The sequence below is a fragment of the Tympanuchus pallidicinctus genome, unplaced genomic scaffold (genome assembly GCF_026119805.1).
Source record: "Tympanuchus pallidicinctus isolate F22 unplaced genomic scaffold, pur_lepc_1.0 scaffold6, whole genome shotgun sequence".
Lineage (NCBI taxonomy): Eukaryota > Metazoa > Chordata > Aves > Galliformes > Phasianidae > Tympanuchus > Tympanuchus pallidicinctus.
The window spans coordinates 7,088,080-7,112,721 of NW_026294780.1; the positions used below are offsets into that span (position 1 = coordinate 7,088,080).

The window sequence follows — 24,642 nt, forward strand, 5'->3', positions numbered from 1 at the left end:
CCCAGGAGCGAGCAGCCGGCCCAGCGCCGCTCTCAGCCGAGCCGAGCCCCGGACGGGTCTCCGCCGCCGGGCAGCGCCGTTCCCGGGAGCCGGCGGCGCCGAGCGGGTGAGCAGCCTCCGCGGCAGCGCTTCCCGGGAGGCGGAGCGGCCTGGCCCGGCCGGGCCCAGCGCGACGGCGACGGCGGCGCTTCGGGTGCGGCCTCGCCCCCTGCCCGGTCCGGAGCGCTGCGCTCGGGGCGCGTCTCGCCGCTCCTCCCGGTGTCCGCCCCTAGGTTTTGTAAGCCGTCCTGTGGGTTGGGGCTGGGGCCGTAAGCTCCCGCTGCCACGATTGGGGCCGTGTTCCAGCGGCGTTCGGCGGGGGTCTGGGCAGAGTTTGGGCATGTGCGTGATATGTACAGCAGGGAGCCCTGTGGCTGCACGGCGGGGAGGAAAGCTGTCTGAGGGGGCTTCTCCTTAGTTAGAGGTCACACAGCGTTACGGTGATTGTGGGGGGCACGAAGCTTGGGCTCTAATTGCAGCTCCGATCCTTGTTGCGTTCTGTTTGCTTGTTACGATTTATATTCTGAAAACTTCCCCGTGTGTTACTGTGTGCTTTTTAGAGCAGAGGTTCTGATAATTATCATGAGAAAACTTTCTGTTTTCTGGACTGTGCTTAACAATTGCGTTTCTACAAAGAGTTTTTTTATGTTCAGACTGGGTTTGTAAGCTGCGTGCTTGAAACTGGTGCTGGTCCTGACATCAGCACTCTTCTGCTTCTTGTCCTTATCTCACTTTTCCCTGCATCCTTTCCAAAACCCTGGCTTTTTCAGCGAAAGGCTTTCTAAGCATTCCCAAACAAGAAGTCTGTGAGGTCTGGCTGGTGTGGGCAGCAGTATTTCTGTAGCTGCGAGGACCAGGAAAGAGGAGGTGGTGCTCGGAAGCAGCCTGCAAAATGTGGGGTGCTGAACAGACACTGCTGAGGGTCACAAGGAGGAGAATGAAGCAGCGTCTGAGCTGTGCCCAGAAGGGTTACCTTAAAGCTTCTGACAACGATCCCTGTTCATTGCAGGGGAGCTGGACTACCTTTAAAAGTCCCTTCCAACTCAACGTGATGTCCAGAGCTCACAGAATCATTTATCTACTGAGTGAATCTGAGTTACAAAAATTGTTTTTAAAAAAATCGGTGTTGTAGAATGGGGATGTTTCACAAACAGTCTGAATTTTTCATTGTTTGATTCCTCTATGCTTGTTTTACATAGAAGAAATTGTATTTCTATGTTGTATATACATACACTTGGTATCTAAAGTACATACACTCGGTATCTAAAGTATTCATTAATAAAATTATTGGGTTTTAAGTTAGCTTTAGGTAGAAATCTGCCCCGGGACTTGTACCTACAAACTCCCTTAACTTGCATAGGCCTTAAAGTGTAATCATGTAATTAACGGATATCAGTTCCAGCTGCATCATTTATGTTAAAAGTTTGTCTCATGTGCTCCTTGGTTTTGCTTAGTGGTTTGTTTATTCTTGGAGAGAGAGCTGTCTTTGAAAGGTGACTGGTTCCTGAGAGTGGTTGTCACAGTCTTTCCATAACCTGTTTCTCAGGATCATCAGACTTTTATTTCTTGTTTTGCTTCTCAGAGATTTGAGATACTCAGACTGAGGTTTATTGAAAGCTTTGGAGGAGTTGTATGGGAGCTATGAAGTTACATAAAGTAGAACAAAAAGCCCACATAAAGCTCCTCAGACTCAATTTTATTCATCTGCTGGCCTGGAAGCTGCTAAGATCACTTACACTGTTATGCAAAAGAAAATGAATTTTAGTATAATTTCCGTATATATTTTATACATGAGTCAAGACAGCTTCATTTTACTGTCATTGCTCTGCATTCTTGGGGCAAATTCTTCTTGTGGTTCCTTTGCTGTATCATGTAAAAGTAAACTTCAGTGTTGGGCAGTTTGTTATGTCATAGCAGAAGTCAGCCACATGATTGACTTGGCTTCTTTTTCAACAATGACAGTGTGGGTTTCTGAACTGTTGTTGTATGATCTTAAATAGCTGTACTTACTATGACAAGCCCCAGCTTAGTAAGCAATTATTCCTGAACCAGATTTGGTGCTTGTTTTTGTAGGGAAACTGCAGGAACTTGACACAAGCTAAGTGTGAATGGTGCACCAGTGAGGTGCTTCAGATGAATCCATGCATGTGCGTGGGATTGTGATTCCTTTAAATGCTTCTGAGTTCTGTTAGAATTTGAGAGCAGGTAGTAAATGTAACAGATTTGGAAACTTAGGATATTTAGAATATGAAAGTTGTCACGGGCGGCCTCTGATAGATCAGATAACCTCATTCCTTTTTTTGTTGGGTTTTGAGTCATTGAATCACCAAGACTGGAAAAGACCTCTAAGATCATCCAGTCCATCTTCAAAATTTGGCTATGTTGTTACTTGACTGTGTAACAAACCCACATATATTTGGCTTTTGTGCGTGTGTGTGCAACTCTGTCTTGGGAATAGAGAAGAAGGACATTTCAACATTGTGAAATAGGATTGTGTACCCAGAAAAACTCACTGAGACTTTAGAAATGGTATTTTAAGCTACAGATATCAGCTTAGGACACTTCTTGCTGTACATTTGTCCCTAGAAGCTTATGTTTGTAGGAATCAGGGTACACCACTTTGCTGTGTGGTACCAATAGCTCAGAGTACAACTTGCTTGTTGTGAGTGTGCTTGCGCTAATCAACATCTGTCATTGTAGTGATATAACAAATGTAAGATGCATTGGTGTGACTTGTGTTCCTTCTCTTAGAGAAATAAAGGTGAGTATGATGATCTTTGGGCCAAGCAGCTGTTCTGTGGTTCCAAGTGGAACTGCACAATTACTTCATACTCAGAGCAGCTACTTGGAGTTAGATTTTTTCCAGTTCAGTGGTGTCTCCCTCAGCGGCCTCTCATAGAAGAGGTTTCTGTAGGTCTGTAATAGAATGAGCAAACAAGTTGGCAAACAAGAATTATTCATTTGGAGAACAAAATGCCTTTTCTCCTTCTCTTCCTCCACCCAAAGGTATGTTAATACTTTAGAGAAAGGGTGGACTTAGCGCTTTTTAGATGACTGTCTCTCACAAATAATTACCAGAATTGATTCTCTGTAATGCTCTTATGCAAGTAAAGCAGTGCTGTTGTTTTTAAGTAAAAACAGCCAGCTTTCAAAACCAGCACATTGTGTTAGCACATGCATTTCAAGAGCTGATATGCTAGGTAGGATTCCAGCTGTAGAATGGGACATGGAGCTCCCAGAAATGCTGACCTTAATGCACTACAGCTATGCAGGAGATCTGTCTCCAAGATCTTGATAAAAATGTAGTGTTGCTACACAATACTTAAACATACTTCAGTTCTGATGAGGGCATGGACACTTTATTGGCAGGAAAAAAAAATGCTATAGACCTGAGCTTGACTTCTGTTCTTCTCTCAGTACAGCCCCAATTATTTCACGTGGGTTCCCTGACCTCTACTAATTTCAGCACACTCTCCTATTGATTTTGAACATTAAGTTCAGGTGAACTGTTAGGATACGTTGCTCAAGATTCACATGTAGATACTTTTTGGTGATGCCATAAGTAGAGTTTTTGATGAAGCATTTTTACTGAGACTGCATATTTTAATTTGCTGTATGAAAATGAAAGAATAAAACTCATCAGGTGATGAGCCCGTTTAAAGGAAAAGGGAAACTTACAACACTAGTAAAGACTATTAGCTTTCTTTCTGGAAAATGTCTTAGAGCGCAGCCCCTGGAAAAAAAAAAAACCCACAATATTTTATGTTTTCTTTTATTTCCTCTACTCTGATGAAATGAGTTTGAAAACTTGGTTGTTTTTTGTATTAGCATCTAAGGACTCAGGCTGGCCTTTCAGTCCCTCTGGCTCCCTCATTTATAACTGGCAGACAGGTGCTCTGCCTACCAGTCACTGCATACACTCCATACACAGGTGTACCTTTCTTAGTCATTCCCAAAGCAGTGCCATGCAGTGTTGCCTCTGAGCACTTCCATGTGGCACAGCAGGAACTGGTTAGCAGAGCTCCTGCAGCAGCGGAAGAATCTGAAATGGAGGCATGGAGAAAATGCATTGAGGACAGCTGCAGCAGGTGGAGCAGTGGGACAGCACAGCAACTCAAGGAGAAAAGATTAAACAACAGGGGTGAGGTGAATTGTGTGAAGGGAAAAGAACAGAATCATAGAATATTCTGAGGTGGAAGGGACCCAGGAGGAACATAAAGACCAGTTCCTGGTTCCACACAGCACCATCCAAAATTCAGACCCGGTGTCTGAGTGCAGTGTCCAAATGCTCCTTTAACTCCAGCAGCTTGAGGCTGTGACCGCTGCCCTGAGAAAGAGAAGGGGAGTTAGTCAAGTGCTGTGTGCACTCAGAAGCCTGGTTCTAGGTGAACCATTTCCCTGATGTGACCCTTCTGGGATTTGCTGTGTTGTCGGGTGGAATTGCAACACAGTTCAGCACTGGAATTTTTAGTTTTCCCTTTCATGTTTACTGAGCCTTGTTTATTCCAAATGCAAACTGCTTTTTGAAAGCTGAGCTGTATGTCAGGTCTGTTGCATAAAGGGTTGTCAGCTGCTGCCTGCTGCCTTTGGTCCCTTACTTTAATAAGGTGGGTCAATAAATGATGAGGAAAGCATTTTTATTTGCTTCTTCATTTATGCTAATCTGTTGCTTAGGAACACCGAATAGCTCCACTCCTGCACAAAAATACCACGCTGCATTAATCCCCATCACAAAAAGGCAGATTCTGTCAACCCAGCACTGAAAAAGAGCAGATCTGGCACATTGCTTATCTCTGAAGCAGTTTGCTTATTAATTTCATAAAATTGTTTCTGCGTATTCAGAATATACAGTTGATCAGCTGCTGCTTTTGAGGTTTAATTCATAGAATCATAGAACATCTTGAGTTGGAGAGGGCCTATAAGGATCAGAAGTCCAGCTCCTGGCTCCAAACAGGACCACCCAAAAATCAGACCATAAATTAACATAAAACAAAAGTGAAATTTTGGGAGATATCTTGGAAGTTTGGGAGAAAAAAAACCAACAAAACATTGTGATCTTTGCTGTGCTGCTCTAGGAAGGGACGATCAATTATTTTTATCAACTCTTACCTTCAGGGGCCTTTTGTGATCAGTCTCATGACTTATCCTGAGTAGGAACATTGCAAGGAGTACTGAAACAATTTATCTTCATGGAAAAATGGTTTAATTGATTTTCTGCAAGCCAGTAACATAGAAGAATGACACAAGGGAGCAAAAGAAATGATGAAATGTTGCATTGCTACGGAGATAAAACTAAACAACTTCTGCTGTGTAGACCAAGCCTGTTACTGTAGGAATTTTGTCGTTTCCTATGTAGTTCGCTGCGGTTGGTCCCACACACTGCAGTTTAACTGACCATTCAGTCCTCTTTTTAAGCTTATCCCTACTGGCCTGCTGAATGCTTTTGCTCCTCTTCTTTAGAGAACGTAGAATCACGGAATCACCGAGGTTGTAAATGACCTCCAAGATCATGCAATCCAACCGTCCACTTATCATCACTATTTCCCACTGAACCATGTACCTCAGTACAACGCCTCCAGGGTCGGTGACTCCCCCACATCTCTGGGCAGCCCGTTCCAGTACCTGACCGTGCTCTTGGAGAAGTATTTTCTAACGTCCAACCTGAATCTCCCCTGGTGCAATTCGAGGCTGTTCCTGTAGTCCTATCACTGTTACATGGGAGAAGAGGCCGATCCCCGCCTCGCCGCAACCTCCCTTCAGGTTGTTGTAGAGAGTGATGAGGTCTCCCCTGAGCTTCCTCTTCTCCAGCTTGAACAATCCCAGTTCCCTCAGCGGCTTTTTGTAGACTTGTGCTCCAGACCCCTCACAGCTTCATTGCCCTTCTCTGTGCGTGCTCCAGGCCTCAGTGCCTTTCTTCTGGTGAGGGGCCCAAAACACAGCACTTGAGCAACAGCCCCACTAGGGCTGAGTGCAGGGGGATGGTTACTTCCTGCTCCTGCTGAAACACTATTTCTGATACAAGCCAGGGATGAACTTCTTTTTCCCTTCCTTCAATGCCTTACTTACAGAGAATGTAGAATTTCCCTCATTTTCATCAGTGTATCCTGCCCTAAGAAGTAGGATACATTTTGATTTGCTTATTTTTCATTTACTTATTTAAGCTTATTAAAAAAAAAACACAAAACAACCCAAAAAACCCACACGTAGACGTGTGTTTAAATTTCTGAGTTGCAATGCAATTGTAATTTTCAGTACCCACGCTAGGCTTAATTTAAGATTCTTCATTTAATTTGAAATTCAAAGATGCTTTTGCAAACTTGGGAGAGAAGAGAGTGTCAGAGGAAGTGCTGTTTAAAGAGCAGACAGACTTCCTTTTTGTCTTATTTTGAGCCTGGGAACATGCACAAGCACTTGGAAATGCATGCATCTATTTAAACACAAAATAAGAAATGCTTCCAGTGATCTGCAAAAAGACAGAGAGAAACTCTTCCCAGCACCTGTTTTCAGTCAAATTAAACAGTGTTCTCATGTATGAAGTCATAAAATGTTCTAGAGCTTCTGTAATCCAGCAGGTTTTTTTAATATATTGTTTAAACCCAACCTTAAGGATTTTGGAATTTGAGTAAAAAATATTTCTTTCACAAATTTCAATGCTTGAGATCTTCTTGGGTCGTGTAGGACATGACCTTAGCAAAACCAATTCCCTGAACATCCCCAGACCCCTTTGCTTCTCTTTGCAGTATCCCCACACTGCCCCTGGCAGGTGGGTTGGGTTCATGCTGGTTTTAAGAGCTGACATAGCTGTGGGTGCAGCTGTACATTGCCTGCATCCTCTGATTGCCTGGGCTGCCTTCGGAGCTGCTGGTGCAGCTTCTCCTGTAGAGCTGCAGGGATTCGTACTGTAGTTATACCAGCAATAGGGTATGCTTTTCCAAAAAAAATTTCATTGGTGTCACTTCTTTTTTTTTTTTTTTTTTAATGCATTTGTGGATTTTATAACTTTCAGGCTGTTAAAAGCATAATTCTGTGTTTTTATTGAATTTGTGCTCATTTAAACTTCAGGTATGCTTGGGAATGATGGTTTAATGAAAATACATACTTTGGGAATTTCTTTTTTAAATAGTTATTTAAGATACTGGTGTCAAAAAATGGTGATACAGGTGAATCCCTGTGGTCTGACTTGCACACTGTGTAAAACCATGGGATAAATGGCATCACCTTGAAGTAAAGGTCCAGAAGGGTTTATCATGTCTACAACATTTCCTTGTTGCAGTCCTTCCTGTCATGAAAGCCTGAGCTTGGTTGCTGTGTCTGCTTCTCTAACCCCAGTCAGTGATCAACACAGATTCTCCCTCTGTGGCATTGCCTGTTCACTTGTCAGATCTCTTTGGTGCCATGCTATCAGCTAAACCTTTTGTTTTTCAGGGAGGTTTTCCTTCTAGAGCACTCTGTGAGCAAAAGGCACAATAGATGGAGTTGAGAGCATCACCTGCTCTGTCCTGGGTAAAGATTTAGATTTGCTCTAAGGAGCTGCTGACAGAAACCACCTGGAAATTGTCACCGCGTCCAGGCCACTGCCTGCTGCTGTTCCCCTCTTCTAAGCAAGATGGCTACTGGGTTACTGCTCTGATGGTCCTGTGCAGATAAATCCATAAAGATTTCTGGATTTTCAGGACTTTGACTGAATGATGGAAAAGAAAATAGGTAGAGATTAACAAGCCCAGTTGTGAGGTTGAACTTCTTGCACTGAGAATCAAAGTTTTTTTCAAGTTCAGCTGAATAGATCCTTGAGGCCATTAGAGGTTGTTTCTGTGGAAGCCTTGGTTCTGGAAGAAGAAGTGAAAGAGGAAATGCTTGGTGATTTCTGTACTTACAAGGAGGTCTCAAGAAACATACGGTTACCTAAATTTACTTACATCTGCAGGATTTTGTGTGCTGTTTCTTGAACACGCTTAGGAACTATCTCCCAATATCTAACATCATTTTCCTGTTATAGGTAATTACAGACTGTGAGTGAGTTGTCTTCTGATTTCTTCTTTGATAAGTAATTTGACCTGTGTAACTGTCAATAGAAGATATCTTAAAAACTCGAAAGTGTTTTTTTCTTTTTTTCCCTCATTTTAAAAAAAAAATAATCCCTTAATTCCCTTGGGTGTTGGAGATTAAAAAAAAAAAAAAAAAGTTGATTCTGAGAGTGGAATAGTGTTACAGCAGTCCTATTTTTGTAGACTCATAGAATCGTTCAGGTTGGAAAAGACCTCTAAGATCATCTAGTCCAGCCGTGTCCATGCCCCTGCTGGGAGAGCTACATCCTTGCCCCAAAAATGAGAAGAAAAAACCTTTGTTTCTATAGAGGAACCAGCCCAGAAACATCATTCCTCCACCCAAGAAATGGCATTTTGGGGATACTTTTCCATTCTGAAATAGAATCATAGAAACATAAAGGTTGGAAATGATCACTGAGATCATAGTGATTCTGAAGTTACTACTCTTTCCTCTACCTTGTGCTTTCTCAGTCCTTACCTACAATGTTTTTTTAATGTTCTTCTGGTCACTCATGTAGGTGGATTGTTTGTTTGTTTGAAAGGCTTTTTCCCATAATGTGTTCCTGTTTGTATATGTTTTTTCAAACAGTCTGCACTATCATCATAGAATCATTATAGAAACATAGAATGGCCTGAGTCGAAAAAGACTTGAAAGATCATCTAGTTTCAACTGCCCTTCTGTGGGCAGGGTCATCAACTAGTGGACCAGGCTGCCCCCAACTATCAAGAGGCCTTCAAGAGCAAGGCTGAAAGATGCACACTGTGCATTTTCTGGTATGCTTGGAATTAATCCTTAGCAAAGATGTTATTCTGTTAAGACAGAGATGTGGAAATAGTTGATCTCTTAGGATTGACCCTCATCTCTAAAAACCAGAGCAACGCTGAGCAAAGTGTTTTGTGCCATGCAGTTGCATAGCTGTTAACAATGATACAGAATTATAACATTTAAAAAGGACTGGCAGATCTTTTGTTTGAATGTTTCAATACTAAGCCAGCTCTGAAGTTAGATTAAGATGTAAATAATGCTACAGGAACTTCAGGGTCTGGTGCCTTTCTTTTGTTTTTCACCTGGACAAAATGTTACAGGGATGGCACAGTAAGCTTCTCTGTACTACAAACTGTTCTGAGCAGGTCAGGCCCATCTGGTGCTTGTCTCCTCCACAAATGAAGAGAAAGAAGAATATCTCAAGTTAGTCAGTAGTGTTGCCCTTAAAAAAAAAAACAAAAAACCACCCCATGATTGATACATCTGACCCTTGGATGCAGTGGGAATTTGCATGGTAAGATGACTGTTTGTGCAGGAGACAGGGATTTCTTGTCTGCTGGCTTTGCAGTCTGGAGAGAGCCTGGGAATCAGCACAGACACAGCTTTCTACTGCTTAGGAAGATGGGTGTGCTCATCAAACACTAAAACTTAGCTAACCAACATGCAGATGTGTGTGATTCTCCTGGAGGGAGGATGTAAGATAACAAATGGCTTTTAATTAAGTTGTGTATGTCCAGGAAAGCGTGTTCCTGGAATGCATTTTGACTTCAGTGCTGTAATGATGGGTTGTGATGCAAAGACAGAAGAAAAAGAAAAAAAAAAAAGGAAAAGAAAAAAAAAAGGATTGTTTTGAAGTAATTCATATGTTTCTTCTGCTTGAGTGAATTAGTCCTGGAAAATCGCAGGTGAGTGCTCAGCTGAAAATACAGCATCTGAGGACTGTAGTAAGAAAGTAAACCTTGCTGCTTGAATAAATTTACCAGTATAGCTATAATTATCAGTGTAACTACAGTGTTTTAATCTCTTCTCCTTGAGATGATTTCATAATCAGACAGTGGTTTCTGATTTTTTTAAAGGAGGTCTTTGAAGTTTCTTGTGTTCTTTGCCAGAAGGGAGTCTGTTGAAGTAGTAGTGCTGCTGCCCAGTAGTTCACGTATAAGAACTCATACTGATCAGTGTCAAGGAGGCAAAACTGTTCAGTTTTGTGTCTTGGGAATTTTAGTTTACTTAAATGACTTTTCATTATACTTAGGGGGGGAAAACAAAAGGGGGGGAAGAAAATCTTTCCCACCAAGGTCTCAGGGCTGGAGTGGAGAACAAGCTGAGCTCCAGCTGCCCTTCCTCTGCTGCTCTCAACGTATGCAAATGTGTCAAAGCTGGGCAGGAAGGAGTTTCTTCTTCTTTCATGTCTTGCTAGACAGCAGGATAGGAAAAGTGAAGGGCTGGCGTGCCAAAATGATGGCTTGGCCAGTCAAACACCAACTGTGTGGATGGCAATTACCAAGGGAGTCTGTCAGCAACCTTAGAACAAGAGGGCTTTTGTAACAGTCTGCGCCCATTTGCTTACATTCTCCAGTTCACAAAATGCTGTTCTATCTTTGTGAAATGATGCCGAAGGGCTTGGAAAAAATGTACTCTCCTGTGTTTCTTCTCACAGTGTAAAGGGCAGCAGGGAGTCTTTCTTTTGCAGCCTGTGCATCCATCCTGCTGAGGGGAGTTTCTTAGACTGGTGCTGTTAAAAAGACGGCAGTGTGAGAGGGAGTTTGGGTTTTGCTTATCTTTTGGTTTGTATTTTCTAACTACTTTTTTAGCATCAGCATCCTTGGCTTTTCTTCCACACTTGGAATCTGGGCTGTGTTTGAGGAGGCGGGATGAGGATCACAGCATGGCTGAGGCTGACAGAGCACTCAGGGCCCACTTGCTCCAGCCCCCAAGGAGGAGACCCCACAGCCACTGCCCCCACAGTGGCAGCCTGTGCCACTGCTCTGTCACCTACACAGGAGTGCTCCTGGCGTTCAGAGGGAGCTCCTGTGTGCTGGTTTGTGCCCATGGCCTCTTGTCCTGGCACTGGGCACCACTGACAGAAAGCTGGACCTGACCTCTGTGCATCCTTTCTTCAGGTGTTTAAGGGCATCGATGAGATCTCCCTGAGCTTCCTCTTCTCCAGGTTGAACAGTCGCAGCTCTCTTTCCTCATAAGAGAGGTGCTTCTGTTCCTTCAGCATTTTGGTGGGCCAATGTTGGACTCTTTGCAATATATCTATGTCCCTCTTCCACCACGGGGTCCAAAAATGTTGTTCCAGCTGTGGCCATGGTGCTTTGGGTGTAGCTTCACTGGTGCTGGTGAGGGGAGACCTGGCCATTTCTATTCCATTAAATGACAACTCCCTTTTGTGTGAATAACTGCAGTAGTTTTCAGAGTATAAGAGGCAACCATTTTTTCACTGGGTTTTGGAGTAGGGATGGAGCAGTGTTTTGTGGCCATTTGCCTGTCCATTGTGGCAGCGTGGGGTGGCTGTGCATGCATCTGTCCCATGGATGTGAGGCCCAGGGGAGCTGTGAATGGGAGTTTGTTTTGGTCATGAGCCTACAGGGAGGAGAAGTTTAAAGTTGGAAGAAACCTCTCAGTTAAACTATCCCAGGTAAAGTGTGTTGGTTTTTATTTTAGCTGAAGCTTGACCTATAGATACTCAGAACAAAAATATTAAAATAATGTTTGCTTGTGGTGCTCTAACTTCTTAGCAACTCTCTCTTGTTTTCCTCCAGGCTAAAACTGTTGACAGTTCAACTTCCTTGTGGGGCTTGTGCCCAGATATGGAATTCTTTTGGCATTTGTTTATTTATTGAAGGGAAGATGCCATGGCTTTTGCCTGCCCATCATTTAAGAATAACCGCATTAGCTGTGAAGGAGCTGTGCTCAGTGTGGGCAGCTCTGTCAGCAAGCACTCCTGTCAGTCCTGTCCTTCGTCATTTTTCAACAGGGATTGCAAGTTGCACAACATGTGCACTGCTCATTTATTTATTGTAATGAAAACTAACCTGCTCAGGCTCGAAGCAAAGCTGGAGCCATGGTTTCAAGAAGCAAAATGCCTGCAGACCTGTCTGACAGTAGTTGTTAGAAATTGTTGGTGAGCTCTCTCTGTGTGTGGTTTGTTGGTTGGCCTCTGAGGGCAGGTAGCGTATCAATTCTGAGTGTTTCCTTCCCTTTGCTTTGGTTTTTGCTTTTACTGCGTTATCTTTGGTGGTTTCTTCATTTATTTATTTTTAACTTCAGATTGATGTTACTGTCCTCGTGGTTACATCTGAGGGCAGTCCTTTTTTCCTGTGAATTTGATGTCAGTGTTTTCTCTGTTTTTGGTGCAGCAGGGAGGAAGAGAAGCATTTCTGAAGTCAAAAAGTAAGGAGGAGGTTGTTATCCTAATATTCATTTTAAGCTTGCATACTGAAACCAAGTGGGTTTTGATTTGACTGTGTCCCCTTCCATTATGATGTCTAGGATATGTCCTCATCAAAGGGAAACTACCTGTTTCCCACAGTAGTATTGGTTCCCTGCTCTTTGTGGTGTTTGTTTTCTGTTTATATAGTTAAATGTACATATATATAAAACAACTACAGGTACGTGTATGTATACATGCCTATATGTATATGCATACATATATATGTGTGTATTTTTTTAACCACAGGTGCAAAATGACTGCTCAAGTAACACTGGAGGATGCCTTATCCAATGTGGATCTCTTGGAAGAATTACCATTGCCAGATCAGCAACCGTGTATTGAACCTCCACCATCATCTCTGCTTTACCAGGTCTGCTGTCATTTCAGAAAAAAATATTGCAGTTCTTTTGCAAGAATATGTACTCTCAAAAGGCAAACAACAACAATAGCAAAAGTGTTCACTTTTATGATATACATAAATTATTTTCCTTACCAAGAATTTGATTCAATATTTTGCTTTCTCTGAAGCCAAACTTCAACACTAACTTTGAGGACAGAAATGCATTTGTCACTGGCATTGCGAGATACATTGAGCAAGCTACAGTCCACTCTAGTATGGTAAGTAGGTGTCCAGGTAGATACTTCTCTGCTACCTAGAATAAAAGGAGAATGATGTATCATTTTGCATTTCATTGAAAGAATTGTGGTCACAGAAAAGAAGTTGTCTGTAACATTTCCAAGAGGCAGTAACACAAAAGTGTGTGGCATTTCTTTTCTTGCGTATAATTGCTGGCAGTTTTAAAAGCTGTCCTTTTTCTTGATCAACCAGTATTGTTCAAAAGTTTATTGCTTTCACTGTGCATTTCTTTCAGTATTTGGAGATGGGTTAGTTTTATTGACTGTAACTGTATTATTGACTGTAACTTTCGGCTGTAACTTGAATAAAAAATTACCTTTCATCCTCCCAAATTTCCAGTGTTTCTCTGTCAGTTTAGTGGTAGTAAGGGTTTTTGTTGGCTTCCTCACTGTATAATGTATACATTAGTTGTTTATTGGCATGGTTTTGTGTAAGGTCTTTTGTGGTTTTTAACAGTTTACAATGGAAGATGAGACTTCTTACTCATAACTACCTCTGCTGGTGGTATTGCTGTTTTGGGGTACAAAGGAAATTGCAGGTTGCAAACACTGTTCCATTTTTAACTTCAGTTGTTTTATGCATTTTTGAAAAATGAGGGTTAATACATTTTGTCATTCTAAAAGCCATTTCATAAACTGCATAGGTTACATGGAACTGGAAATTATGTCAATTTACATCAATCTGCTTTTAAAATTATCTGGCAAGTTCTTAACTTGTTTTGATTGTTTTGATTACCTACAGTCCCCAGGTGATAAGAATTTTCTCAGAATTAGATTGAATGTTAAAACATGATTGTGAGTAGATAGAAAAATTTAGCTGTTGCCTAAGCTGGGCAACTGTAGCTGATCAATTCAACTGTTATGTTTCTTTAATGGTAGAAACAGCACTGATGCATTCAGTATGCCAGTTTGCACCTATGTATTATTGTAATGTTACTTTACATACGTGCAGTAAGATGTATCATTTAGCTTGCAATACATGTTTGCACATACACTTTTGAATAGGAAAAACAGTTTGCTTTGGAATGATGTCAGAGAAGTGAATTTAACTCCTTTATTTTACAATGCCTTATTATTATCAAGTGTCTCTCTTGCAGAATGAAATGTTAGAAGAGGGCCAGGAATATGCTGTCATGTTATATACATGGAGGAGCTGCTCAAGAGCCATTCCCCAGGTAAAGGATCAAAATTAAACCGTCATGCAGCATGTGGACTTCCATCTTGTTTTGGTTAGAGATTTAGTAATGAGTTCTGAAATTAAGTTTGCTTTGATCCCTGAATTAGCAAGCTGTGCATGCTGTAGAATAGTGTTTTAACACTTGGGAACTAGTTGGACGTCTTGCTTTTTTCCCCCAGATATTTAAATTCAGAGCAGGTTTAACAGGTGATATAGCATGTAATAATTAGCATTTGTGTTAAACATTCTAGGTTTTTAGATGGTTCTTCTCTTGTTAGGGCTATGTAGTGTTTTCTTGATCTGTGTACAAAAATTAAATCCTGTGAATATGTGTCTGGGATTGGTGATATGGTGATGGGATGGGAAGAATGTTAAGATGCATCAGGAAACTGACCAAAAGTGAAACTGTGAATTGGCAACAGCTTGCAAATATTTTTATGCAAAAGTGCAAAGAATAGAGAAAATAGAGAAAAAAATCTCAATTTATATTTTTATACTCATAATATATTTATATATTTTTATACTCATATAATTATATTTTTATACTCATTTTTAAACTCATAATGAATCTTAGAAGAATGGCATAGATTTAGCAAAGCCAGCAATAGATGCCTTAAATTTGTATTGTCAAGGTGATAATAATACATTTACCAGCTTGTCATTTGGGATCTTAGTTTCTGAGGGAAATTTTGTATCGGGGAAAGCTGTAAGTGTAACGATCTCTCTAATTGTCTTCAGGTTAAGTGCAACGAGCAGCCTAACAGAGTAGAAATTTATGAGAAAACTGTGGAAGTGCTGGAGCCAGAAGTCACAAAACTGATGAATTTTATGTATTTCCAGGTAAAAGGAATAGAAAATTTGTTAGCAAGCTTATATGCTTATTCTGTATGCTTAATATTGTATGCTCGGTCATTCAACCTAATTGTTATATTTTGGGGGGAAGAAAGGTCTCTCAGAAGAGCAGCATTTCTAATGCCTGTTTTAAAAACTTCAGGAGTTTCAAAGAATCAGAGAATTACAGGGGTAGGAAGGGACCTCTAGGGATCATTGAATCCTACTCCCTGCTAAAGCAGTTCCCTACAGGAGGTCTCAGAGGGAGGCATCCAAGTGGTTCTTGAGTATCTCCAGAAAAGGAGACTCCACAACCTCTCTGGGCAGCATCTTCCAGTGCTCCACCACTCTCACTGTAAAGAAGTTCTTCCTTGTGTTTGTATGGAATTCCCTGTGTTCCACTTTCTGCCTATTGCCTCTTGTTCTATTGCTGCACACCACCGAAAAGAGATTCCTCCATTAAGACTTTGAGCATAAAATAGAAGATAATGACACATGGTTCCTGACACTTGGAAGGAAAGGAAATAGAAATAAAACACATCTCATGTGTATACATAAGGCTATCAAGGCACAGAGACCATTTGTTGAGTGGTTGAGGGTTCTACAAGCCTCGACATCGTAGCACCCAGTGCAACTTCGCTGCAGAAATTCATCCTTGAAGCAAGCTAACCCAGTTTTTGTGACCTGCCAGCCACCCAAACTAAATATAGACTAGAGAGCAGCCATTTGTCTTGCTCTCTCCTCCTGTGCAAGCAGCTTGCCACTTTATTCAATGAATGGAGGATGTTTCTTGGCATTTTTCTGAGGAAGCCAGAGCAACTAGGGCTTGCAAACCATGGAGCACACAGGAGAATGAATGCAATGTAGCATTTTCTGTCATCTTCCTAAACTCATGGATCTTACTGACTACAAAAATCTCCTTTCATTTGAGGTTATTGCCCTAAACTCAGAACAGATTCCTCTTTGTGTCTGAAGTTTCTGTTTGTACTTGTAATCTCAGAGGGTCCTGGTGTACACTTGGAAATAAGCCCTCAAATAACCATCTGCAAGCATGGTTTTGCACATTGGCATGTGCTAGCATTAATCACTATTCTGATATAAAATCACTTGTTTCAAAGGGATTTATTTTTTCTGACTTTAAATTACAAATCATATTTCCAATTGTGCCAGGCTAAAGTTCTTTATGACACTTGTAGTACACAGAAGTGAAGCTGGAAAGGCTGTGTTGGTGTGTTATTGGCCTCACATGCCTTAAATGTTTCTCTGCTCCATTGGTGCTTTTCATTAGCTCTTGCAGGTGCACCAAAGTGGACCGTTGTGACAGTGGAAGACCTTCCCTAGAGGGGAGGACAGACAGGTGTCAGATCTCCAGTTGTGTGTGATAAACCTTTCTTGGAAACATCGTGGCTTTTACTCCCTGACTCGTCTCTTTTGTTTTCTGATAGAGAAATGCAATTGAACGGTTTTGTGGGGAGGTGAGACGCTTGTGCCATGCAGAGAGGAGAAAAGACTTTGTCTCTGAAGCGTATCTGATCACACTGGGCAAATTTATCAACATGTTTGCAGTACTGGATGAGCTGAAAAATATGAAGTGCAGTGTGAAGAATGACCATTCAGCCTACAAGAGGTAAGCTGTTCAGGACGGGATCAGGATTTATGCTGTGGGGAGACAGAGTTCCCACAAGATGGCAGCAGTAGCTCCTTTTTGGGCAGCTTTTTCTGCAGTTACTGCAGCTAAACTGTTGACTAAATTGACTTTCCAGCAACTAAAGATTCTTCTGTCCTTTAAGGCAAAACAGGCAAATACTTCTATCTTGGTGTTCACTACATCCATTGGATACGCATTGCTCAGTACTGCTTTTCTTTTCAAGTTTCAGAGAAAACTGACTTTTTGTTCTATTCCAGTTTTTGGCATCCAGTTTTGATGCTTGTAAATCAAAGTTGTTCTTATGATATTTCAGCATTGCTCTTAAGAGGTTGTCAATGAGAGGGTAGGTTTGGCTAATATGTTCTTGTGAAGCTGTCGTAAGAAGGCACTGGCCTTATGTGTCAAATTCTCTTTCTGCTTTATTCATGAGATAGGAGGTAGCAATGCTAAGGTCAACAACCTTGTAAAAGCAACAAATGGCGTTGCCATTGTACTGATTGTACTGACAGTCTCAGGTTTGCTGATGTCTTGGAGTTCTGCTGACTACCTGGTAGATGCAGAGACAAATGTGTTTCTGTTGAGCGGGGATGAATTTGCGTACAAGCAGTGCCACTGAAAGGAAATACGGTTGTTGTTTTCTTCTTTTTGCAAAGAGCTGCTCAGTTCCTACGGAAAATGGCAGATCCTCAATCCATTCAAGAGTCCCAGAATCTCTCCATGTTCCTTGCTAACCACAACAAGATAACACAAGTAAGCTTTAGTTGTCTTTTTCCAAAATACCGAATGCTGTAATGAAGCCTTTAAAAGAAAACACTTTCACTTCGGTAGTAGCTGCTGATCCTGTGGGACTGTAACTTCTTGACTCATGTCCTTTTCTTCTTTTTTGTCAGTCATTACAGCAGCAGTTGGAGGTGATTGTTGGCTATGAAGAACTGCTTGCAGATATTGTGAATTTGTGTGTGGACTACTATGAAAACAAAATGTATCTAACCCCCAGCGAGAAACACATGCTGTTGAAAGTGAGTTTCTTTTCAGTACAAACTTAAAAAAAGGTTGAAGCAGAACAAAGATGTTTGCATTCTTGTTGGATTTTTGTTTCCTTTTGCCAGAACCACATGAACCAAGTAACTCAAATGTTGCCCTTTGTTTTTATTCTTCAGTGTCTTTGTCTTTCTTTTTTTTTCTTTTATTTTAAACACTAAATCTGTTAAGAAAACTTCTAATCCGTTTTTGTTCTTCATAAATTGAAGTTAGTCTAACTGAACTGCAGCCTTGTTAGGAAACTAATGCTGTGTTTCCTAACAACAACTACATATTTCCTTTAAATATGAAACTTTCTTTAAAAGAAATGAAGGATTATACTAACGTCTCTGTGAAGTATAGCAACAACAGAAAGGAACTAGGAAATTTTAGTTCTAGATAGGTGGGAAATTTGTGCAAAAGGCTTCTGAAGCTGATGCTATGTATCAAAGCTTTGAGGAAGCAAGTAACTTAAAAATTAGGGTTAGTAAGCAGAAAAAATGAGCGATAAGTACATCTAATGAAGAGTGCCAGGTAATGTGAAGTTGGTTGATATTATATACTGTGTGTTGCAGTGAATTAAAAGGTATGGAGTAAACGCTGAATGTTTGTCTCATGACAAATATTTTCAGCATGTTTATACCCCTGAACTCCTTTTGCAGAGAGGTTTGTTTTTTTTCTTTTGCCAGGTTATGGGCTTTGGATTGTACCTGATGGATGGAAGTGTCAGTAACATCTACAAGCTGGATGCAAAAAAGAGGATAAATTTAGCCAAGATTGACAAATTCTTCAAGGTTGGTTAAGAGAAGCATTTCCTAATATGCAATGTAGAAGGCAATTTCCCATGCGTTTTAAATATACACCCAGATTAATAAAATCAAATAAAACAAAGATGACTTTGAAACTATCATTGGGTAAATAGCAGTTTCCTTTCACTAAGGCACATATTTCATCATTTATCTAATCTGATTTATTCCCTGTGTACAGCAGCTGCAGGTTGTCCCGCTCTTTGGTGATATGCAGATTGAACTTGCAAGATACATCAAGACAAGTGCCCATTATGAGGAAAACAAATCCAGGTAGGTAGGACGAGAATACAGAGAGGGGAGCATGTGGGCTGGGGAAGGTCAGACCCATAAGGTATAATTTCATAATCACCTGATATTCTGTGATAATTACATTAATAGGATTTTCACCTTGGTCCGTTTTTTGGTGTGGGTATTTCACCATTAATGTACTTCACATAGTAGATACAATGTAAAGGACAGGTTATTTAAAAATCTTTCTGTGCTGCTGAGTTATTTCTTGCTTCAGTGGCATTGTTTTTCACCTGAGTTGGAGGATGTAAAATTTATCTTACACTAATGTAATTTTTATTTTTTCCTTTAAATATGAAACTTTCTTTAAAAGAAATGAAGGATTATACTAAGCAAGGTGAGCAGTAGTGCATGTGTATATTGTACATGGAGCAGAAACTTAGCTTGTGTCCCTCTTTGTTTTGGTAGGAGTACAACACAGCAAAATGGCTGGAAAATGCAGATGTTTTATATAAATTGTTCCATGGTTTATGGTTGTTGCTTTATTTTAGCAAATGTTTCTGTGCTCCTCTGAGACCTTCCCTCCATGCAATTATGTGCATTTAGAATGTAGTGCTTTGCATTTTAATTCCTGCAGAAAAAAAAATGTAACTTGCATGTAATTGCTAAGAGAAAATCAATAGTAGCGAACCTACTGTGCTACTAAAAGTATGAGGCTGTTTAACACAATACTTGATAGCATGTATTTTGTGTCTCTCTTGATAACATGTTAATAGTATTTAATAATAACTACTTTTATATTTGGAGCTTACTGTAAGCTCTTAGTTAAACATGAATGAAGAAAAACAAGCTGAAAGCAGCTAAACATCTTATGGCCTCCTATACTTGTCCCTCTGCCCTGGCTTTCAGTCCTTTTTGGTCCTGTCCCTAAGTGTGTGCTTCTGAAGAGAGATGGCAGTTTGTATTTCACAGCAGCAGCAGAGTGAGAGAGGAAAGGAAAGGCCTCACGTGGATGAGAAGGAAGATTTAAGGGGAAAAATGAGTCACGCATCTTTTGTTCTTTCTTTTTTAGTATCAGCTGTACTCTTTATTGCAACTGATTGGAGATTTTTTTGTCTTCTGCAACAGATGGACGTGCACGTCTTCCAGCAGCAGTCCCCAGTACAATATATGTGAGCAGATGATCCAAATCAGGGAAGACCATATGCGTTTCATATCTGAACTGGCTCGCTACAGCAACAGTGAGGTGTGGGAAATTAGAGCTATTTGGCTCTATGATGATAACTGGCTAGCAGTTATTGTAAAACATCTATAAAGTAGGCAAATCTCAGGCTGGGTAAAGGATAGAGCTCAAGGACCTGACTCAAGAAAAGTTGGCTGCAAGGCTGGTACCCATCCCCAGCATGATATTATTTAAATTTTAAATCTTAAACTCTGGTGCATCATAAAAACTGCAGACATCTTCTGTTTGTCTGTGTATCCCAGAAATTTTTGACATGTCTCTGTGGGAATAGGTTGTCTAACCCTTACTCCAAATGTGTGCCCATAATGCTTTGAGTGAAGCTATAATTTAAGAGATGAGTTGAAAACTAAAATCAAGTGCACATGCATATATAATATATAATCAGTGTCTTGAGTTTGTCTGCAGTGATATTTTGGTGATACGGAGTCCTTGTGGTTTCTGTCTCTTGACCAAAGTCTGTGAAATGTAATGAGATAATTCTTTAAAAGAAAAAACTTTTACTGGTCTTTTGTACCCACGTCTTGATAAGTGATGCTGTGTAATGCTTAAAAAAATATTGAGAAATGTGACTTTAAATGTTGTACACAAGGAGTTTTAATTTTTTTTGTTTGCTTGTTTAAAAACATCATAGGTGGTGACTGGTTCTGGCCGACAGGAAGCTCAGAAAACAGATGCAGAGTATCGGAAGCTCTTTGATCTTTCTCTCCAAGGCTTGCAGCTTCTCTCTCAGTGGAGTGCACACGTCATGGAAGTGGTATGTTTTCTGAAGAAGGAAAGCAGATGAAAACGGGGTTGGACAGGCTTTGCTTTAAGAGAACAAAAAATGCATGTTATGTACTGTTCTCTTAATTCTCTTTTTTCCTGCACTCCTTTTCTCCTGATTCAGACTGTTCCCAGAGGAAAGCAGCACCTCAGCTCTCAAAGTCTAGGAGTAAAGTTACTGCTTGAAATATCCAGTAGCATGTGCCTTCTCATACACTACATTTAACCTTTTACATTTACTGGATAGGTGTTCACCTGTGACCCTTGATCAGTTGCTTTTTATGTTGCTCTTGGCGCATGTTTCATAGACTGACTTCATTTATTTTTCCATATATGTCATTTATTACCTACATGCAGTCACATAGGAAGCCAGTGTGTTCAGTTGGCTATGGTTAGATGCTGTCACTTAGTAAACTGAAGTGTGGGACGTCTTAACTGTACACACAAAAAAGATGGAAGGGCTTCCATTAGCCAATGGGAGAAGAATAAGGAAGACTTTTAGTTGATAAATGTAGATAATATAAAATTTGAGAAGAGGTGAGGGAGAGGAAGTAACCTGCAAAATGGTTTGTATTTTAATAACTTACTTTAAAAATAGATGCTAGTTAGAAAAGTAGCCATTTATTTATTTTTTTTCAATCAGAAACTGCTTAATGCAGAAACTGAACAGGAGACTGTGGGAATGCTTCATACATTCCAGACTCTTACTTAGATAAAAGCTGTATGTCTTACCTACGGCAAAGCGCAACTTAGAAGGGGTTGAAACAGGTGATATATTGTATGAGAGAAGACAGATTTGATCCTTTGATCTATTTGTTACACCTCTGTAGAAATCTCTCATTTTTACCTCCGTCTTTATACTCCCAGTTCCAGAACAAACCACAACAGTTGTTTTGTTGGGGCTTACTTTTGTAGGCTTTTTGGTTGTTTTTTTTTGTTTGTTTGTTTTACCTCTTACCACTGCCAATTTTAGGTCCATGCTTTTCTTTGTCTGATTTGTATGGATTCCCTCAAGTGCTTGTCACATAAGTTCTGCCCTCCCACTGAGATTTTCTCCTGGCATGGAGTATCTCACTTATTGATCCGTTTTCTGAGCACACTCAGTATCCATCAATCTTGTTAGTAACTCAGTATCCATAACCTTGTTACATACATCATGTTCTGTTTCAGAATTTATGCAGGTTTTGAGAATAGTACCAGATATTTTTCAGATGTTCTTGAAAACATCAGAGTATTTTATAAGCATATTATTTGTGCTCAGATATGTTTTGTTTATCCGGCCTTTTTTGTTTCCATCTTTCTTCTCCCTCTTCCATTTTGTGAACTGCAGTACTCATGGAAGCTGGTACACCCAACTGACAAATACTCTAATAAAGATTGTCCTGACAATGCAGAAGAGTATGAAAGAGCAACAAGATACAATTATACTAGTGAGGAGAAGTTTGCTTTGGTTGAGGTAAGAAATTTTCCTTTTTCTTTTTAGACGGATTTCCCAAAGATTAATTCCATACAAAAGAGAGAACATTCTCTGAAAGCATTTTCTATGCCCATGTTGACTCTGAAAGTGCATGTTTTCCTACATTCAAAGCACAGAAGGGGTACAGGAAAACAAGCCTCTTCAGACTGCCTTTCTCCTCTACCTTTTTGAACTTGTTAATTCCTCTTCTTTCATTTTCTATATTGAAAAAAAATGACTTTTTGAACAAGTATACAAACAAAATTTAAAAAAAAACAACTGTGGTTTTTTTTTTTCCAGGTGATTGCCATGATCAAAGGTCTTCAGGTGCTGATGGGAAGGATGGAAAGTGTTTTCAATCATGCCATTCGCCATACCATTTATGCAGCTCTTCAGGACTTTGCCCAGGTCACGCTTAGAGAGCCATTAAGACAAGCAATTAAAAAAAAGAAAAATGTCATTCAGAGGTAATGTTCTTCTTCTCATCTCTCCCTGTATTTTTTTTCTCCAACTCTTATTAAAATTGCACAGTTGATAAATTTTGCCTCTTGAATCCACGCTCCCTTTGCAGTCTGTATAGTATTCAGAGTTAGCTTGCCTGACTGTATGTTGGGAGTCAGAGTGGATGACTGCCAGTATGGCTAAGGTAGGAGTCCGGGTTGTCTTGAGCTTCTTAGCACTACCTCAGGATTTCTTCTAACAGGATTGCCTGTAGTTTATTTCTATCCTAAGGAAAGATAAGTACTGTAATATTTAAAGAAAGACCAGTATTTTTATTTTGAATAAAGTTGTTGCTGTCCACCTTCCTTATGATGCAGGTGTTTCCTTGTGTCTGATATTTACATCCCATAGTCTTTTCTCTGCCCTCTTGGCATCTTGCCTTATTTCTTCACTTCTTCTGCTTCTACCTTATTAGCCTTCCACTTCTTTTCCAAATGCTCTGTCCCACACTGATTGCTATGGCTTTTCATTGTATTTTTGTGTCCCTAGTTGTTTGATTTTAAGCTTAACTTCTTTATCAGTTGTTTACTCTCAATTTAGTTAAAGTATAACGTTTGTATAAAATCCAGCTGAATTTAGGAGTTCTGCAGGAAACAGGAAGTATCTTCTTCTATTTCAATTCAAGCTCAAATTGTCTTGTTTTAGTGTGGTTTTATTTGATTAACTTGCCAGCATTTCATGGTGCACGAGTACAAAATGGCTTGATGCACTCACTAAGGATCACAAGGCAAATTCCTGACAATTGGGTTTTGAACCAGTTTCATAGGTCAGCTTTGGCACAAAGGAGGAGCGCTCTGGACTATTCTTTTTGAGGGAACAGTGTAGAATTATTATCAGGTGGATCTGGCCATCTTGAAGTTGTTGGCAAAGTTGTTTTTTCCTCTGAGATCCTCTGAACTCCAGAGCATCGTTGCAGAGTTTCTGCGCACTTGGATGCGTGCAAGTCTGAAGCGGTGTGAATTCTGTTCAGTGTTTTGCAGGCCATCAGAAAGACGGTCTGCGACTGGGAAGCAGGTCATGAACCGTTCAATGACCCAGCTCTAAGGGGGGAAAAAGACCCCAAAAGTGGCTTTGATATCAAAGTCCCAAGGCGTGCGGTGGGTCCCTCCAGTACTCAGGTATGTTCCCGTCTAATGGTTGTGACACTTGCCAGTGATGATGGCACATCACATTTTCTCTCTGGCTAAACTACTTCAAAGTGCAGTTTTCTTTTGGAATGTTCAAAATCTACTTTGATTAGTTTTATATTTACAAAATGACGTATACTTAACCAAATCATCTGTCTGGGTTGCTGTCACTTTCTATTCTGATGTGTGGTTTTCCAAGTGTTCCATCTCTGTAATTTGACTCACTTCAAAGAAATATTTTCTCCTTGAGTTCCTAATATTTTAATGCAATATTTTGGAATGATTTGATTATTTCTTAACTGTTTCCATTTTAGATTCTCCCTCATGTGGCTGGTTCTTTTAGTTAAATCTCATAAATTACATTGTTTTAAATTATAGTTTTAAATTATATTTAGAATTTAAATATAAAGCAAGGGAGAGTATTTGAATCTTGACAAGATCCCTCATCTTGTTCAGCAGTGAATAAAGAAACTGCTCCCTAAAATCTGTATATCATTGTGCTCCTATTAATAGTATTTCAAGTGTATTTTCTGTGGCATCAAAAATGTCATCAAAATCCCATGCCTAGATGCTGGTTTTGTTTTATTTTATTTGTAAATTTGTTTTGGAGAATGTATGGCCTGAGTATTCATAGTCCAACTGAGAAAATGAGGTACCAAGCACTTTGGGTGAAAAACTGAAGGCCACTGTGGTAAATCAAATATTCTTATATACATCAGTGGGGAAGAGAACCCATGTGGATAACACTTTTGGGTAGTAAAACACTGCCTAAGTTTTTCTGTGATGATTCTAATGAAGATTTTGTTTTGATTTCTAATTTTCTGAGGGAAATACAATCAACTTAAAAAAAAAATATATATATATATATATATTCATCAGTGTGTTTTTCTACGCTTGGTGTGTCTGAGAGCTTTGTTT

The 24,642-nt window shown here is 40.2% G+C and overlaps 1 protein-coding gene across 3 annotated transcripts in view; it reads left to right on the top strand.

The window, feature by feature from the left end:
• CYFIP1 (cytoplasmic FMR1 interacting protein 1) overlaps nt 1–24,642 on the top strand; it is a 64,595-nt gene continuing 39,953 nt past the window's right edge. For 2 of the 3 annotated variants that reach the window (XM_052664801.1, XM_052664799.1), the window contains exons 1-15: nt 1–106; nt 12,533–12,656; nt 12,815–12,904; nt 14,020–14,097; nt 14,838–14,939; nt 16,376–16,557; nt 17,232–17,328; nt 17,469–17,597; nt 18,288–18,392; nt 18,586–18,677; nt 19,764–19,881; nt 20,510–20,632; nt 21,971–22,096; nt 22,397–22,563; nt 23,568–23,715. In XM_052664801.1, coding sequence (XP_052520761.1) covers nt 12,540–12,656; nt 12,815–12,904; nt 14,020–14,097; nt 14,838–14,939; nt 16,376–16,557; nt 17,232–17,328; nt 17,469–17,597; nt 18,288–18,392; nt 18,586–18,677; nt 19,764–19,881; nt 20,510–20,632; nt 21,971–22,096; nt 22,397–22,563; nt 23,568–23,715 — 1,674 coding nt within the window. In that variant the 5' untranslated portion in view covers nt 1–106; nt 12,533–12,539. The remainder of the gene's footprint in view (nt 107–12,532; nt 12,657–12,814; nt 12,905–14,019; nt 14,098–14,837; nt 14,940–16,375; nt 16,558–17,231; nt 17,329–17,468; nt 17,598–18,287; nt 18,393–18,585; nt 18,678–19,763; nt 19,882–20,509; nt 20,633–21,970; nt 22,097–22,396; nt 22,564–23,567; nt 23,716–24,642) is intronic. The other variant, XM_052664800.1, reaches the window with a different exon arrangement.